At 55.0% G+C, this 16,043-nt stretch overlaps 2 protein-coding genes across 6 annotated transcripts in view; one reads left to right on the forward strand and one right to left on the reverse strand.

Moving 5' to 3' along the window:
- The window catches only part of KIF1C (kinesin family member 1C), a 22,443-nt gene extending 13,182 nt beyond the window's left edge, over positions 1–9,261 (reverse strand). The window contains exons 1-16 of one of the 2 annotated variants that reach the window (XM_081218730.1): positions 9,067–9,260; positions 7,247–7,367; positions 6,853–6,985; positions 6,367–6,443; positions 5,848–6,027; positions 5,154–5,219; positions 4,218–4,396; positions 4,005–4,116; positions 3,477–3,554; positions 3,261–3,326; positions 3,095–3,170; positions 2,518–2,596; positions 2,173–2,318; positions 1,005–1,174; positions 811–890; positions 607–682 (exon numbers count right to left, since the gene is read on the reverse strand). In XM_081218730.1, coding sequence (XP_081074856.1) covers positions 607–682; positions 811–890; positions 1,005–1,174; positions 2,173–2,318; positions 2,518–2,596; positions 3,095–3,170; positions 3,261–3,326; positions 3,477–3,554; positions 4,005–4,116; positions 4,218–4,396; positions 5,154–5,219; positions 5,848–6,027; positions 6,367–6,443; positions 6,853–6,958 — 1,491 coding nt within the window. In that variant the 5' untranslated portion in view covers positions 6,959–6,985; positions 7,247–7,367; positions 9,067–9,260. Of the gene's footprint in view, positions 1–606; positions 683–810; positions 891–1,004; positions 1,175–2,172; positions 2,319–2,517; positions 2,597–3,094; positions 3,171–3,260; positions 3,327–3,476; positions 3,555–4,004; positions 4,117–4,217; positions 4,397–5,153; positions 5,220–5,847; positions 6,028–6,366; positions 6,444–6,852; positions 6,986–7,246; positions 7,368–9,066 lie in introns of both variants that reach the window. The other variant, XM_081218731.1, reaches the window with a different exon arrangement.
- Positions 8,541–15,972, forward strand: INCA1 (inhibitor of CDK, cyclin A1 interacting protein 1). 4 transcript variants are annotated; one of them, XM_081218741.1, is made up of 8 exons: positions 9,299–9,526; positions 9,702–9,744; positions 11,137–11,224; positions 13,630–13,743; positions 13,980–14,019; positions 14,295–14,488; positions 14,941–15,106; positions 15,341–15,972. In XM_081218741.1, exons 1-8 carry the CDS (start codon positions 9,392–9,394, stop codon positions 15,485–15,487), a joined length of 927 nt encoding a protein of 308 aa, XP_081074867.1. In that variant the 5' UTR covers positions 9,299–9,391; the 3' UTR covers positions 15,488–15,972. The 4 variants fall into 4 exon arrangements, with proteins under 4 accessions (XP_081074868.1, XP_081074867.1, XP_081074869.1 ...); XM_081218742.1 differs by lacking the exons at positions 9,299–9,526; positions 9,702–9,744 and adding an exon at positions 8,541–8,688; XM_081218743.1 differs by lacking the exon at positions 9,702–9,744 and having other exon boundaries at positions 9,299–9,430.
- Positions 15,973–16,043: the final 71 nt, after the last annotated feature.

A 16,043-nucleotide genomic window follows, 5' to 3' on the forward strand; every position in this document is an offset into this window, starting at 1 on the left:
AGGCTGCACTGACGCTTCCATCCTTAAACCTCTCGCTGCGTTTACAAGCAACATCCTACAGGTTAGCGCTTACTCTTCTATTCCTTTTACAGTCTTGTCTTCCCAAGTTATCCTTTCGAAACGTACTTTTTAGGTTTTTTTGCATTTGTTTGCTTGTTTTTGAATAGCTAACACATACACAGGTTACAAAATCCAAATGATACAGAAGAGCACACGGTGGACAAGTCACTATCCCAACCAACCTGCCATCTCCCAGGGTCCTCTCCCTTCCCCCTGGGGTAAACACCGTAACCAGTTTCTTATGAATACAGAGGTACATTCTACGCATGAACTCATACACGCACGTGTGTGGGTTTCTGTTTATAAATACCTAGATTCTAAGCAGCTCTTGAAATCCCCCTAAGGGCAGAGACCCTGGCATCCTGTGGTCCCTAGATGGAGGGAGAAGACAGGGACGGCCGGACAACAGAGAGAGGAGGAGCAGGAGTGGGGACAGAGGTGATGGAGGGACAATTCAGAGACCTGAGATCAGAGGTAGAACTCATGACCCTGCCACCCCAACCCTCTTCTTTCAGCATCCAGAGTCTCCGAGGCCTCCTCACTCACCTTCTTCGGAGAGAAGACGCCCACGGTTCCCCCATCTTCCCGGACAGCCACCCCCATCTCAGCCAGCAACGCTTCTCTGTAGGCAAAGGAAAGGCAAATATTGGTCTTGTCACCGGTACCCACGAACCCCTCCCCTGCAGGGCTTGACCTTCCCTCCCCACCCCACTCCTTCCAGGGCTCCAGCTGTCGGCCCCACCCTCACACCTCTCCATCCTCAAGGCCTCCGTCTTACGTAGCTTCTCCTCCCAGGTCTCATTCAGCTCAGCTATAATCTTCTCTGTCTCCTGGGGGCACAAGACAGGCAGGGATCAGGACAGTCTGGGACAAGCACCTCCCAGGGGTGATGCACTTCCCAGCAGCCCCCAGAGCCCCACCCCTTGCTAGCTCCAGCTTCCCACCTGCAGTCTCTCCATGGCCTCCTCAGGCCCAATCTGGGGCTCGGCATTGGGGGAGAACGATGGCTCCAGCTCCCCGTTGTGTGCTGCGGGGGACGAGGGCGAAGCTGGGGCAGAGGGAGACGGTACAGCTGGCAGAGCACCTCCGGGACTCCCCTCATCCACCTTCAGGCCTAGGAGGGAGAAGGAGGTAAAAGGAGGAGGCCAAGGAGAGATGGAACTGATCGGAAACAGAGAAGGTCTCACAGGGGACCAGCCTGGAAGGACTGCAGAAGACCCATGGTCCACCTCCACAAAACAGGGAGCCCTCCTACTGCAGCCTTGACAAATGGACACCAAGTCTCTGCTTGTTCCCCTCCAGGGATGGAAAGCTCATTACTGAACAAGGTAGCCAGTTCCTTCCATTGCAGGATGACTCGTACCATCAGAAAGTTCTTAGCTGACAACTTTTCTTAGCTGAAATCTGCCCCATGTTACATGTAGCTCTGTTTCTAGTTCTGCCCTCTGGGATGAGAAAGACTACACTAGTTTTTTCTTTTGCAAGACTACCCTTCAAATGTACAGAGGCGAACATTGTGTCTACCTTCTCTTCCCAAGAACCCTTATTCTCCCCACCGTTCCCCTTAGCACCCCAACTCCTCAATGGGATGGACCCCAAGTCTGAATGCAGAGTCCACACTGGACACAGCCAACATGGATCATAGACTCTCTAATACAGATGCCACTTCACAGTAAGGAGGCTGAGCCTTACGTTTCAGAAATTAGTCCACTGTTGACTATTATTAAGCTTACGGTCAATTTAGTTCCCAATGTTTCATAAGAACTTCTGTCAAGGCAGGTGCCCAGCAGCCTATGCTTAATGACTTACTATTCACACCATAAACGCATGACTTGCCATTTACTCCTGCTCCTGTCGTTTCAGCAGTTCCAGGAGCCTGTCAAGGTCCCTCTGAATCCTGCCTGCCTCTCCCCAGGAGGATCAGTCCCTCCCAGCTCTGTAACACCTAAAGGCGTGACCTGTCCCCTCTCCACATCTGCATCTAAGTCAAGGGGCACTTGCTGGGCTTTCTGGGCAGTGGTCCCTCCCTGGTTCCAGGCCTGGGCAAAGGCAAATGAGGAGGGATGAGCTGGGCCAAGGAGCCTCCCTGAGCTGCCCCTCCCGGAGTCCCACCTCCCAGGGCAGAGGCGGAGAGCCCCTGGGCCATCAGCAGTTCCCTCAGCCGGGCCACCTCCTCCTGCAGCTCCCGGATCAGCCGGGCATTAGGGTCCTCATTGATGATGGCATTGCAGCGAATCTGCTTGGTGCGGTCGGCGTACCTGGATGAGGAGGAGCGGGACCGGTGAGGCCCAGACATGGGTGACCTTGGTCTGCTGCCCAATTCCCTCTCCCTCCCAGGTTTCATCATAGTGCAGTAGAGCTGAGGGTCAACCCTATCTCATGGGGAGGGTCCTGAGCTACCAGCCACTGAGCTCCTGGCACTTTTCGTGTCCCACCCCGCCCCTATTAGAGCCCCACCTCAGGGTGCTAAGAGTCTCCTCGTAATTGATGTCCGCGGGGCTCAGGGCCGCAATCATTGCTGTGCGTGAATTCCCACCTATGAATGGAAAGGAGGGGAAAGCTTGAGCTGGGCAGGGTCCTAAGAAAAGTCAGACTGGGTCACAGGGTCAGGGGGCCTCATTGCTCAGGCAGGGGTCCAATAGGGTCACTGTCCAAGGTAGGGTAAAGCTAAGAGTTGTGGAGCTAATCGTGAAGTCTGGTGGTCAGAGGAAGTGGGGGTGAGGTCAGGGAGACATCAGACATCTGTGGGACAGTCAGAGATCAGTGGGCGGAGGATGAAGTCAAAGGTGGGTGTGAGGTCAGAGAGCAGTCATGGGTAGCCAAGTCAGTGAGGCCCTTGGCTTGGCAGGGAGGGTGTGGCCTTGATCTCAGCATCAGGACACCTTCAAAGGATGCCCCTGGGGATCAGGGGGAGAGTCAACGGACCACTGGAGGATTTGAGGTTCCAGGGGTGTCAATGGGACTGGTATCAAAAGGGGGTTGGCAGGACTGGTGGCAGGTCGGCAGAGAGAGACAGAGAGGAGAAGCCCCTCACCCAGATTCTCCTTGAGCAGCCAGGTGAGCACAGAGTCCCTGTAAGGGATAAAATCCGACTTCCGCTTCTTTGATTGCTGAGGGACGGAAGGGGAAGGGGGTTATGGTGGGCCACCCGCTTTGTCCGCTTTCCCAGAGCCCCTTCTCTTCCCACGCCCAGGTCTTACCATATCCGCAAGGGCCGAGATCACCTTCCCTAGAGTGGTCAGGGACTTATTGATGTTGGCACCTTCCTGGCAAGAGGAACATGGGGAATGAGGCCTTCTTCTCCCACTCCGATCCCCTTCCCCCGCTCCCCCCACAGCCAGAGTCCCACATTATAATTTGAGACCACTGCACACAGCCCCCAACACTGCCCTGTCCGACCCTCCCAAGCCCCTCACCTTCAGGCGCATGCCCCGGGCCCCTGAGGAGTCAGCCCGCTCACTGCCAGCAAGGTCCACCAAACTGATCTTACTGACCTGGGTCAGAGAGGAAAGAGACAGGAGGTGACTGGGTCAGTGTGGGGCAGGCATATCAAGGGAACACCCAGCAAGGGGACTAGGTAGTTGGTAAGGGATGGAGAAAGCCAGAAGTGGGGGACGGAAGGGGGATACATAAGATGACAGTGAGGGTTTGGTTACTTGTCTGTTTCTTCATTTATTCAATCACAGATATTCACATGCCCACTGTGTGCCGGCACAAGGCACACAGTGGGCTCCAAGACCTGCCCCAAGGAGGCTAGCTAGAAGAACAAACATGCAAAAGGAGACTATCCCACTGATCTGACAGGGGAAGCACGGGGGGCTGTGGAAGCTCAGAGGAGGCACTCAACCAAGCCTGGACGGGGAGGGAGGACGCAAGGCCCGCTGATCACATCTCTGTCTCTGTTACCAGGTGGGATGGGGTGGCAGCGGGTGGGGGGGGCCTACTTTCTCTGAGTCCAGTCCAGTGAGCTGATCGTGGCAGCGCTGTGTGAAGACAATGGTGAAGACGGCGTGGGAACGGCTGCTGGTCTCATTCATGTTGGTGGCGGCCACAGTCCTGGCGGGGGGGGCGGGGGGGAGGGAATGGTCAGTGGGGCCGGCCCCTCATCTTCCTAACCCCGTCTCCCTTGCCCTCCGCCCCATCAGCGCCTGCCTCACCGCGCTTTATTTCCACAGTCCATGAGGTCAGCAATGTCTGCGTAACAGGTCACAGCCAATTTAGACAGGTCCTGCACGTAGGGGCCCAGGATGGGGTGCTCTCGGACCCTCAGAGAGCCCCGACTCTTGGGGTTCAAGAGGTCTCGTACCCTCTCACAGTAGATCTCCATGTAGCTCACCTGAGTGGGAGAAGCAAATAAAAAGCAATAAAGGTGGGCTTCCCTGGTGGCGCAGTGGTTAAGAATCCACCTGCCAATGCAGGGGACACGGGTTCGAGCCCTGGTCCAGGAAGATCCCACATGCCGCGGAGCAAACTAAGCCCGTGCGCCACAACTACTGAGCCTGCGCTCTGGAGCCCACGGGCCACAACTACTGAAGCCCGCGTGCCACAACTACTGAAGCCCGCACGCCTAGAGCCCGAGCTCCTCAACAAGAGAAGCCACCGCAACGAGAAGCCCGTGCACCGCAATGAAGAATAACACCCGCTCGATGCAACTAGAGAAAGCCGTGTGCAGCAACAAAGACCCAATGCAGCCAAAGATAAATAATAAATAAATAAATTTTTTTAAAAAGTAAAAAAGCTAACAACCATACCCAATGTGAAACTTAACCTGGACTCCACTGGATACAATACAGGTAACCTACACTGAGTGTTTACTATGTGTTGCTAAGCATTTTACATGTGCAAGCTCACTGAGCCTTCCAACAACCCTAGGACGGGACCCCTGATCATTATCATTTCAGATAAACACGCTCAGGAGCCGAGAGAGAGATCGTCTGCCCAAAGCCACAGTTACTAACTGGTAAAGCCTAGAGCAGATCCTGGGCTGCCTGACTCCAGAGACTGCACTTGGTCTTAATCGCTCTGCTCACCTCCTCCCTACCCAGGGGACACTGTGGCTCCCCTCCCAGCCCCCTCCCAAGACCTGGGCTTACCTCCACAGAATAGGATAGCTGAGCGCTCTGGTTCTTACTAACACGAGAGAAGAGGTCCTCACAGAGCTGGAGGGGGACACAGAGAAGCACAAAGATGCTGCTGTTCATGGCACACCTGTGGCACCCAGCACCCAGGCCAGGCCAGGTCTCAAGTGAACCTGTTTAACCCTTACCACAGCCCCAAGGGAGGGATGGGATCGTTCCCATTTTACAGATGGGAAAGCAACCTCTGAGAGGTTCACACTTGCCCAGGGTCACAGGCTAGTATTCAGTGAGCCAAAATGCAAGCCTGGAGCCTGTATGCAAGGTCACTATGCTGCAGTCAGAGAGATTATGGTCAACTTTCAGTTAGCCACAACTGGCTTTTCCTACAGTAAACACCTTGACTACGGTACACAAGCCTACATGAGAACTACAGTCACAAGTAATTACGAGACAAGGTAAGACAGCAGCAAGTGGTAGAAACAAGGTTCAAACCCTGGGCGCTCTGCCGCCAAAGGTGTGGCTGTTCTCACTGAGCCTTCTTGGCCCTGATGTCCAGGTTGGAGCCAACCTCATCCCCCATCACCTTCCCTAGTACTAACAACCTCAGAGAGCCAGGTCTCTGCTCCACAACGCTTAGAACCCAGCCTACTCCCCTGGGGGCAGCTGAAGATGCTTCAGCCCTGGCCGCCCTGCCAGGCCCTGAGTATACCTGGGGCACGATGCCCTGCTGCCCTGGCTCCTGCCGCCCCATCATGGTGTAGGATTTCCCAGCCCCCGTCTGCCCATAGGCAAAGATGCACACGTTGTAGCCTTCAAAGGCATGGAGCAGCATCTCTTCTCCAATATCCCGATACACCTGTTGCTGAGATGCAAACTGGGGGTCCTCGGCCTAGATAAAAGGGGGGCAAGAAGGACAGCAGGAACCCTAGATGACTTTGTCCTCGGTATCTAGGTGCCCAAAGGTCTTGTGTGCCCCCACCCCGATCACGGTCCTAATCATCCCTGAGGATCCTATCTAGTCTCCTGCCAGCCCTAAATTATCCCAGGGATTCTGCCTCCCCCATCCTGGTCCTAGTCACAAGTTCAGGGTCCTACCCACCCCCACCCAAGGGTCCTGGTCTTCCCAACCAATTCCCTGGAGGTCCTATTTCCCAGCAATGCCCCCTCCCCAGGACCTAAATCCCCCGTCCCTCTTTGCTTAGCTCTTCCCCCAACCTAACAACCTCACCGAAGTGTGTGACCAGTAGGAGTAATCGAAAGTGAAGCTTTTGGGGGCATCCTTGCTCTGTCTGGGATTGATGATGGCTGAGAAAGCAAAGGAACGAAGACCAAGGTCAGGTACTCCTGGCCGCTGCCCACTCCCCACAAGCCCTCAGAAGCCGGGCATCCCACCCCCCACCTCTATCCTAGTTCATCTCTCCCCTTTAATACTCCCCACCCCCTCCAGCCACCAAAGCTAATTTTGGCTTCCCAGGACCCGCCCCCCTCCCGGCTGCCTCCCTGGATTGGGCAATGGAGGGCTCCAGGCCAACATTCCCCCTCCCAGGGACTGGGAGCACGGAAAGGCCAGCCTGTCCCAGCCTCCTTCCTTACAATTAGCACCTGCTCCGTGCCCAGCACAGCCCTCCTCTTGGTTCGGCCCGCCAGGGCTGGCCCGTACAGTGGGCCCGGGCTGCCCTGCCTGTGCCCAGACAGGCCCCTGGGACTCACTCACAGGTGGTGCTGCCCTGCATGCTGACCACACACTTGGCATCCTGGCTGGTCTCACGGGCGTTGAAGGGCCGAACCCTCACTGCCACTTTCACCGAGGCGCCAGCCATGGCTCCAGATACTCCCACCCTCCTCAGCTGGAGGACAGAGATAGAAGAGGAGGTCAGAGCTGTTGGGAGGCAATGTCTGGGTTACCCAGACATTGCCTCCCAACTTCTCCCAGGAACCAGTCTCTCCACACCCCCTTCCCCGGCTACCCAGCCCCTGAAGGACCCAGTTTCCGTTTCCTTGGCCTTCCTCCCCAATGGCACTCTGCTCAGGGACTCTGGAGGTGGTCCTGCCTCTCTCCCCAGCCTTTTCCCAGCAGGCAGGGACCTGGGATGTCACCCCAGAGTTACCTGGTGTCCTGGCCCCAGACCAGGGGGGCTGTATCAGTTCTAGCTGCCACCGGCCCTCGTAGGAGGAGCCCCATCCTACACTGGGGGCCTGGCCACGCCAGCTGGGGCTGTAGGGGAAACCCTGGTTGAGGGGGAAGAGTGGTTAGGAGGCACCCGTGGCTCCAGACGTGTGTCTGGGGTTCCAGGGTTGAAGGACAAGGGGTGGGGGGTAATGCTAGGAAAGGTGAGGATGGCTGTTCCTCTGGAGTGGTCCAACGCAATGTGAATCCAAGGGCAGGGACGGTGATATTTTTATTCCTCGTCACTCACAAGTGAACTGAACATTCAGAGACAGAAGAGAGAAAGAGGCTGGACAGAGCAATTCAGAGAGAGGGACACACGGGCAGAGACACTGAGCGTGGTGGGAGGCGGGGAGAGGAGAGGCAGAAAGTCCCAAACACCAAAAAAATGAGAGAGAAAAGAAGACTGAGGTCACGTTACGAAGGAAATAACGGAAGAAAAGTAAGGGGACACACAGAGGACAGCAAACACAGAAACGCTAAACAGGTAGGGGAAAAGCACAAATTGGAAGCCCAGAAGAGAAACAAGATGCGAGAAAATCCCAAACATAAGACCTGCCCTAAAATTCCCCCACAGGGTCAGCCAGGGAGAAGTAGAAACCAGCTCCCACCTAGGGTCCATAACCTCCACACAGAGGGAGGGACTGCTGATGAGCAAAGTCCAATGGCTGGAGGTACAGCCCAGAACTGGGATCCACAGGGCCTGCCTATAAGCCCCAAATCCCTTGACCAGCCCCCAGCACTTCCTCCTTAGGATCCAGGACAATGGGCAGGAGAGGGTGGGGTCATCCTGTAACCATCCTACCAACCACCAGGGTCCTCTGTTGGAGGATCCAGAATACCTGTGTTTATGGGAAGGGAGGATAGCAGTAGGGTCCCCCTGAAGAGGGAGAGAAGGGAAAGGAAGCAGGCAGGTCCCAGCTCCAGCCTGGGGCTAGTGCTATGGCATCCACTGCCCTGGGGAAAGTGCCAGTCTGGAGCCCAGGAATGTGGGTGATCCGGTGCCCACACCCTGGGAGGAGAGGCTGAGCAGCCCACACCCACGGACAACAGGGTGGGAGGGTTGTGAAGAGAGATCAGAGATGCTGAGCCCCCTTCTGTGGCCCCAAAGGGCCTCAAACCCCTGTCCTGCTGGGCCTCACCTCACCAGCCTTTCTGGCCAGGGCATGGGAGGGGTGAGAGGGCTGGTCTGTCCCAGGACAGGAAGGGAGTAGCTGAAACCACAGAGGCTGTCTCAGGAAGAACAGCCCTGACCCCCAGACCCTGATCAGGGGAGGGAAAGGACACTGATGGAGACACACAATTGTAACGCCGTTGTGGCTAACAGGGCAGGGAATGAGGTGGCACTGCTGGTGGATGGCGGGGTAATGGACCAGGAGAGAGGTACAGGGGTCGGCTGGTGCAGCGTAATGGGTCAGTGGGGTACAGGGAGTAGCCGCGGCTGGGGTGAGGCCGAGCGACCCGAAAGGGGGCCTAGGGCCACCTGCACCTTGCTCACCTAGCAGTTTTCACACAGGCCCCCGTCCCGGCCTTTCTGGGCGGCCATGCGGACAGTGTCCTCCGGTCCAGCCAACCGACGGCCGCCCCGGGCCTGGCACCTCTCTGCGCCTCCGCGGGACAAATAGCACATGATCCCGGCTCCCGCGGCCAGCCGGCCCCCGCCGGGTGGTGCAAACCGGGACCCCGGCTCCCCGCCCCCCAGCCCGGCACATTCCTCCGCGGGCGTCCCCTCCCTCACCCCCCCTCTCCCACAGCTCTCACCTCGTCGCGGCGGGGCTCCCGGAGCGGCTGGGCAGAGTGCAAAGGGACAAATTTTCCGGGAAGCGTGAGACGGGAGCGGGGGCAATCCGGGGCCGGTTCGGGGCTGCCCCCGCCCCTCGCCGGGTCCCCGGGCGGCGGGCGGCGGACTCGCGCCCCGGGGGCGGCAGCAGTAGCGGCGCCAGCGGCCGGCGCCCGCCCGGGCAGCACGAGCTGGGGCGGGAGCGAGGGGCGGGGGACCGGCGGGCGCGCGCGCGCGGTTGGGCGGGCGGGCGCGCGCCGTCCCGAGAAGGGCTAGGCAGTGACCCGGTCAACTGTTAAAGGGGCCATGTCCTCAGGACTGCGGGGCCCACTGGGCGGAGACGGGGTAACCGAGCTGCGGACACGGGAGGGCGAGCAGGACGCAGGCACTCAGGAGGGTGGTCAGCGCCCAGAGAGCCGGGAAAAGTGGAGGCCGACCCCGGTAGGAGACCCAGGACCCGGACCCGCGCACGTCGCCGCCGTCCGAGGCGCGCTTAGGGGGCGGACCCGCCCGCAGGGCCCCGCCCAGGAGGTGGCTCGGCGCAGGCCCCGCCCCCAGGCGCGCGGCGCCGGCCGGCTCCGCCCTCGGCTCCCGACGCTGCCTCGCTCCTCCTCAGCGCCCGGCGTATAGTTCTAGAACTCGCCGCGCAGCTGCCGCAGGTACCCTGACCAAATGCAGTCGGCGGCGGCACGGCCACCCAGGCGCTGGGTCCCTGTCTGGCCCTCACGTTCGACAGGCCCCGCAGGCCCGGGTCGTCCCCTCAGGCTTGGGTGCCTTCTCAGGCCCAGGCCACCCCTGCCTACCCAGCCTGGCCCCCGCGGGCCTCAGGCAGTCCTTCAGGCGCGGGCCCACCACCTGGGGGCCACATCGACTCCTCAGGCCCCCAATTGTGCCTTCAGGCTTAGCTGTTCCCCACGCCCCAGTCCACCTACCAAGGGTCCCCTGAGCCCACTAAGGCCTGGCCTTCCCTCCAGGCAGGGACCTACCCCCCCAAGAACCCCAGGCTCTGACCAGCTCCTCAGACCAGCCGGACCGCTCAGGTCCTCAGCTGCCTCGTCAGGCTCAGGCTGCCCTCACAGACTTGGCTGCTCCCGGGCCAACTGTTCAGTCCTCTTTCTAGCTTCCTTAGGCCCATTCTCCTCATAGATCTGGGTCACCCACGTAGACCCAATTACCTGAGGTCTGAATGCCCCTCAGCTTCCACCTGCCCTCTAGTCCAGCTTCCCGTGCTCTGGCCCAAGACATCCAATTTAGACCCCATCTGCCCTTTCAGCCAGATTTTAACTACGGCATTTGCCACCTCAGCTCTAAATACTCCTCTCTCCATTCTTCACTTCGCCTAACTCCTTTCTCAGCCCATCCTCAGTTGCCTTTGGATACTTATTCACCTGCAACAGTTTCCAACTTTCTGACATTTATGCTGCCTGCAGGCACTCTCCTAACTCATCTAACATTCTTATCTGCCTTTTCTGCCAACCCCCCACTGGCTGTCAGGTCACCTTTGGCTGTCCCGAATTCTGGCTCTGTGTAACTGACCTCTCTGCTCACCTTCACCTATAGACATTCCCAACTGCCTCCTCCTTCCTTGTCACCAACTGACCACTGTGTCCACACTTACCTTTTATTAACCCCTCATACCTGGTTTATTTACCAACCCTGAATTCTCTAACTGACCCCAGCCACCAGTTCTGTACCAACTATCCCCAAATGCCTCTGCCCTATCTAGTCCACCTGTCACCCTTTTTCATTTCATTATCCCATGTTGCCAGTTAATTCACTCCACTGCCATCTGTAAATTTCACTTACTCTGTATGTTTGGCTTCAGAACATTTATTTTCTCTTTTCTCTTTTACCACATCCACATTTCCTGTGTCTGCCATCTTGAACTTGTATGTTCAACTAATAGAAATGTTCAGTACTTGAAATACCTTTTCAGCTCTCTTTCTTTTTTTCTGACCCCATACATCTTCTTTCCAATCTCTAGACCTGCTACAGGTTCATTCCTACAGCCATTACATGAGTGAATAATTCATTTTCCATTATCCCACCAGCACCAATGAGGAGACTCAGTCCAGCCACCCAGCCCAGTCCAGTCATGCAAGCGCAGGAAGATGGAGACAACCTTATCCCTTTTGTCACGTGAGTCCTCCCCACCCAGTGGGGAGGAGGGAAGACTGCATGCCTGGGTTCTTCCCTAAGAGGAGTAGGAAATAAGGAACAAGAAGCTCAGTGCCTGGTCTCAGGGGATTGGTGATTTATTAATTTATTCAGCAAATTGCTTTTGAACACTACAATGTTCTAGGCACTGTATATTAGGCATTGGGAATTCAGCAATTAGAACATAGGGGTCCTGCTCATAGAGCTTACATTCTAGGGGGAGGAGATAGAATGTGCATACAAATAAATATAATTCCAAATAGTAATAAGTACACGAGAAAAATAAAATAGACGTACAACATAATGTAAAACAGACTGTCTTGGAGACACAAGTTTATATAGGGTGATTGTGGAAGAGGAGGAGGAAGTGAGTTTGAATTGAGATCTGAAAAATAAGAAGGAGCCAGTCTGATAAGAACCAGGGAGCAAAAGAAGGAATAGTAGGTTTAAAAAAAAAAGCCCAAGAAAGAAACTAGCTTGCTGCCTTCTAGGACCAAGAAGCAGGTTAGCGTAACTGAAACTTAGTGATTAAGGGAAAAGTGGAGTAAAGTCAGACAGGCAGAGGCCAGATCATATAGGATCTATAGGATCTTATAGGCCATTGAAAAGAGTTTGAATTTTATTCTAAGGACAGTAGAAAGGTTCTTAGTAAGGTAATGACATAAGCAGACCTTTTTTTTTCTTCAACTTTTTTATTATGGAAAATTTCAAACAACTGCAGAAGTAGAGAAAATAGTAATCATGAACCTGGAGTATCCCTTTTAGTCAGCTTCAGTAATTATCATTACATAATCTTTTTATTGATACACCCATTCAGCCTCCTGCTACTCAGACTATATTGAAGCAAATCTTAAACCATATATCATTTCACATAGGCATTTTAAAAAGATTATTCTTGGGACTTCCCTGGTGGTCCAGTGGGTAAGACTCCGTGCTCCCAATGCAGGGGGCCCGATTTTGATCCCTGGTGGGGGAACTAGATCCTGCATGCATGCTGCAACTAAAGATCCCGCATGCTGCAACTAAGATCTGGTGCAGCCAATATAAATAAATTTAAAAAAAGATTATTCTGTGCAGAATAGATTATTGAGGGATTCAGATGGAAGCAGGGAATGGAGGAGGAGGCTATCTCTGTAGTCCAGAGAGGGGAAGATGAGCTGGAATATGATGGTGGGAATGGAAATAGTGAGGAGTAGTCAAATTTGAGTGTATTTTAGGGGGGAATTCCTGGGCAGTCCAGTGGTTAGGACTCCGTGCTTTCACTGCCAAGGGCCTGGGTTTGATCCCTGGTTGGGGAACTGAGATCCCACAAGCCGTGTGGGGCAGCCAAAAGAAAAAATGGTTTTTTTTCTTTTTTTTTTTTTTAGTGTATTTTAGATGTAGAACTCACAGAACTTGCTGATAGATTGGATATGGGAGGTGAGGGAGGTAAGGCATACCAGATTTTTGGCTCTAGCAGCTGGGCATTTGGGGTGCCTTTCAGCGAGATGGGGGAAGGCTAGGGAGGAGATGTTGAGTGGGCAGTTGAACCTGCAAGTCTGGAGTCCAGGGGAGGAGCCAGAGCAAGAAATGCAGATTTGGGAGTCGTAAGCGCATTGGTGGTTTAAAATCATGGCCTGAAACAACAAGGTCCTACTGTGTAGCACAGAGAACTATATTCAATATCCTGTGATAAACCATAATGGAAAAGAATATTTAAAAAAGAGAATGTGTATAACTGAGTCACTTTGCTGTGCAGCAGAGATTGGCACAGCATTGTAAATCAATTATACTTCAATTAAAAAAGATGATAATAAATAAAGTCATGGCCTGGGTGAGATCACCTGAGGAATGGAGATAAAGAAGATAAAGTGATGGACGAAGCCCTAGGACACTCTTCTAGAGAGCAGGAGAGCAGACATCAGTCTGGGGGCTTTAGGAGTGATGAGAACTGTTCTCAAACAGCTTTGCACACCCCTCCCTACCTAAAGGATATTAGTATTTCTGAGATGGGGAGATAAAGCAGGGGTGAACAGGGGCCCTGCTCTCCTGGATACTTGCATTGACTAAAAGGAACCTGTCGCATCACTTGAGTAGTGGGGGCCTTCGTCTTTGACAGCCCTGCTTGCTCAATATGATGTTCCCTGGTTGTGAGGTGTACTCGTTTGAGATTCAGTGAGATCTGAAGCTCAAACAGTTGCTAATCGCCATGCTCACTCCAGCTCCAATCTCCTTTCAAATCAAAGGCCTTACCACCTTCCTCAGCTAAAATGGATAAGGGAGGACAAGGTCTGAGGGAGCCTGGGCAGCTGTATGGTCCCGTAGTAAGATAAGACTCCTAAATTCTTGGAGTGAGTAAATGCTGTAAGGGAAGAGCCAGACCTGAGCCTACCTTGTCCTCACCTCAGGTGTTCCAGTGTGGTCAGCCGATCTCCACCACCCAGCTTGCCTTCCCGGAGCCTCAGACTGACGACCCAGTGCTATGGAGACACCTTCTGGGAGAACCTTAGTCAAAGGCCCAGGTGGGTAGAAATGGAGAAAATGGGGATTAACTGGGGGGAGGGAGGGGAAGCTCTACAATTTTAAACTACCATAAAGCCTTATGGTAGCAATAAGCTTTAGCCTGGGGATAATTGCCCCACCAGCTGATGGACATTTTAGCTCCTAATGCCAAATAGGTGGTTGGGAGAGGTTGTTAGAGAAACAGTATGGATGGGGGTGTTCTCTCTGTACTTAGCCCCCTTTTTGTGCTTCACAGCCCCACCTGGATGGAGGAGCAGTACATCCCACCCCTGCTGGTATGACAAACTTTCTGCCCTTTGACACCTCTCGGTTAAAGTTGCACCCACTGCTATCCTAGCCCCAGCTCTCCTTATTACCCTTTCCCTCTGGTGTCCTCCAGCCAGTGCACTGACAAGGCCCTCCTTCCTAGTCCAGTCATCATGTTTTCCAGATCACAGCTATGTTTTTGTGATCTGGGCTTCCCAAGACCCCTGACTCCCTATTTCAGTCCCAGCTCCCCTGAGAGACTCAGTTCTGCCTTCTAGCTCCTTTTCCCCATTCTCTGGCACAGAGAGCCGCTGGTTGCTCCCAGCCTGGCCTGTACCCCCCTGGGGGGCTCCCACCCCCTGAGGTGCTCTGCAGAAGAAAGAGAAGGAGGCCACATTTGGTGGGAATGCAGCAGGGATCTGGGGGCATCCCAGCCCGGGTAAGGGCTGTCACTTATCACCTGGAGGATCTAAGGAGGCGACAGAGAATCATCAATGAGTAAGGAGAGACATTTGGGCTCTGGGAGCGAAACAGGGTATGGGGATAGGACGGTTTGAACTAAAGAAGAAGTGGAGAGCTTTGAAGGAATTGGAGGTTGTTTGGGAATGTGGCATGGTCTTGGTGAGATTGAAGCAAAATTTCTATAATATGGGAAGGAGGGATGGGGGATGAGCCACATGAGCCGAAAGGAGTGGAAACCAGGTCACTGAAGACAGGAAAGCACTCCATACAACTGGAGGATAGTGCAGAGCTAGAGGTCACCTCTTGAGCCCCTGAACTGAAAATACTTCAGTCTGAGGGAAGCAGAAAGTTGGGGGTGGAGAGTTGGAAGTCAGATGACAACACTCCTGGGTCCCAGCAGGAAGTATTTCAGGGCAGAAAGGTGAAGAATGGAGAGAAAGGAAGCCTGGCCTCCAGGCACCTCTTTCCTAAGTCGGAAGTCTCCACAGACTGAAGAAGGCCCAGTGGGGCAGCTCTAGGGCTGCGCCTGAGCCCCTGGTGCTTGGCGACGACGGCTGTGGACTCCCCAACACCACCGAACACCCTGGTCTGGAAGAGGAGAGGGCAAACTCTCCACGCGAAGAGGAGCACTTCCTCGCTCCTGGCAGGGCCCAGGTATGGTTGAACAGGAACTCGATGGGCGGTGGAGGGTGATGTGGATGCGTGGTCTTGCATGGAGAGACAGCGGGAGCCAAGAGGCACGTTGGATAGCTGGATTTGAGAGGAACAAAAACAAAGTAGACGAGAGCCAGAGACTTGGGAGTGCCTGGGTTTGGGGACTAGGAAATCTGGAGAGAGACCTATTTTTTGATTCTTCCTTTTTTTCCCTTCAATTTCTCATCCTTACAGCTGCTTTGGTCTCCCTGGAGTCCCCTGGGCCAGGAGGGGTCTTGTCTCTCCGGGCGGCCGAGCTCTCTGGCCTCCTTCAGCACTGTCACAGTCAGTAGGGACCCCCTTTACAATCCCTGGGGGGTGGAGTGGCAGTCTGAGGAGTAAGGAGAAACCGCCCACGCCCAAGGTGCTAACGTGCTCCAGGGCCCACGACTAGCTCTGGGCGCTGGAATCTCCAGCATTTCTGACATCAAGGCATTCCCCTTTTCCCTGACCTTTCTCACTTTCCTCTCCCATTCTCTGAACTAGGCACGAACGGGGCTCCCTTGGCCTCCCATCTCTACCCGCCCGTCTCACAGGAGCTCCCCAAGGCCTGTCGTCCCGCAGGCCGGCTCCCTGCCACTGTGTTCTCTTCTTGTTCTGTTATTAAAAAGCAAGCAAGTTGAGTCCGGAGTTGTCTTTCTCTCCGCGAAGTAGTGATGGAGAGGCTCGTGGGGCGGGAGGGCTCCTTTCACCTTCGTGAGGACCCCGCTAAATGAAGTCGGGCTGTGTCCCCCAAATTCAAGGAGTTGTGCCTGAAAAAAGTCCTGCCGGCTCCAGCGTCCCCCGCCCACCGCTGCCCGCCGCCCGCGCCCCACTCCCCCGGCCGAGGTCACGTCAACCGGCCCAGCTTCCGCCTCCGGGACCCCGCATCCTGCCCCTCAGCGCTGCTGCCCCTTCC

This window comes from Mesoplodon bidens (assembly GCF_964165515.1).
Source record: "Mesoplodon bidens genome assembly, chromosome: 19".
NCBI classification, from domain to species: Eukaryota; Metazoa; Chordata; class Mammalia; order Artiodactyla; family Ziphiidae; genus Mesoplodon; species Mesoplodon bidens.

Bases quoted from the DNA above. Each gene is read 5' to 3' on its own strand.
- INCA1 (XM_081218741.1), top strand. From the start codon at position 9,392: ATGTCCTCAGGACTGCGGGGCCCACTGGGCGGAGACGGGGTAACCGAG. The intron at 9,745-11,136 runs GTACCCTGACCA...TTATCCCACCAG, and splicing joins TCGCCGCGCAGCTGCCGCAG to CACCAATGAGGAGACTCAGT. The intron at 11,225-13,629 runs GTGAGTCCTCCC...TCCTCACCTCAG, and splicing joins AACCTTATCCCTTTTGTCAC to GTGTTCCAGTGTGGTCAGCC.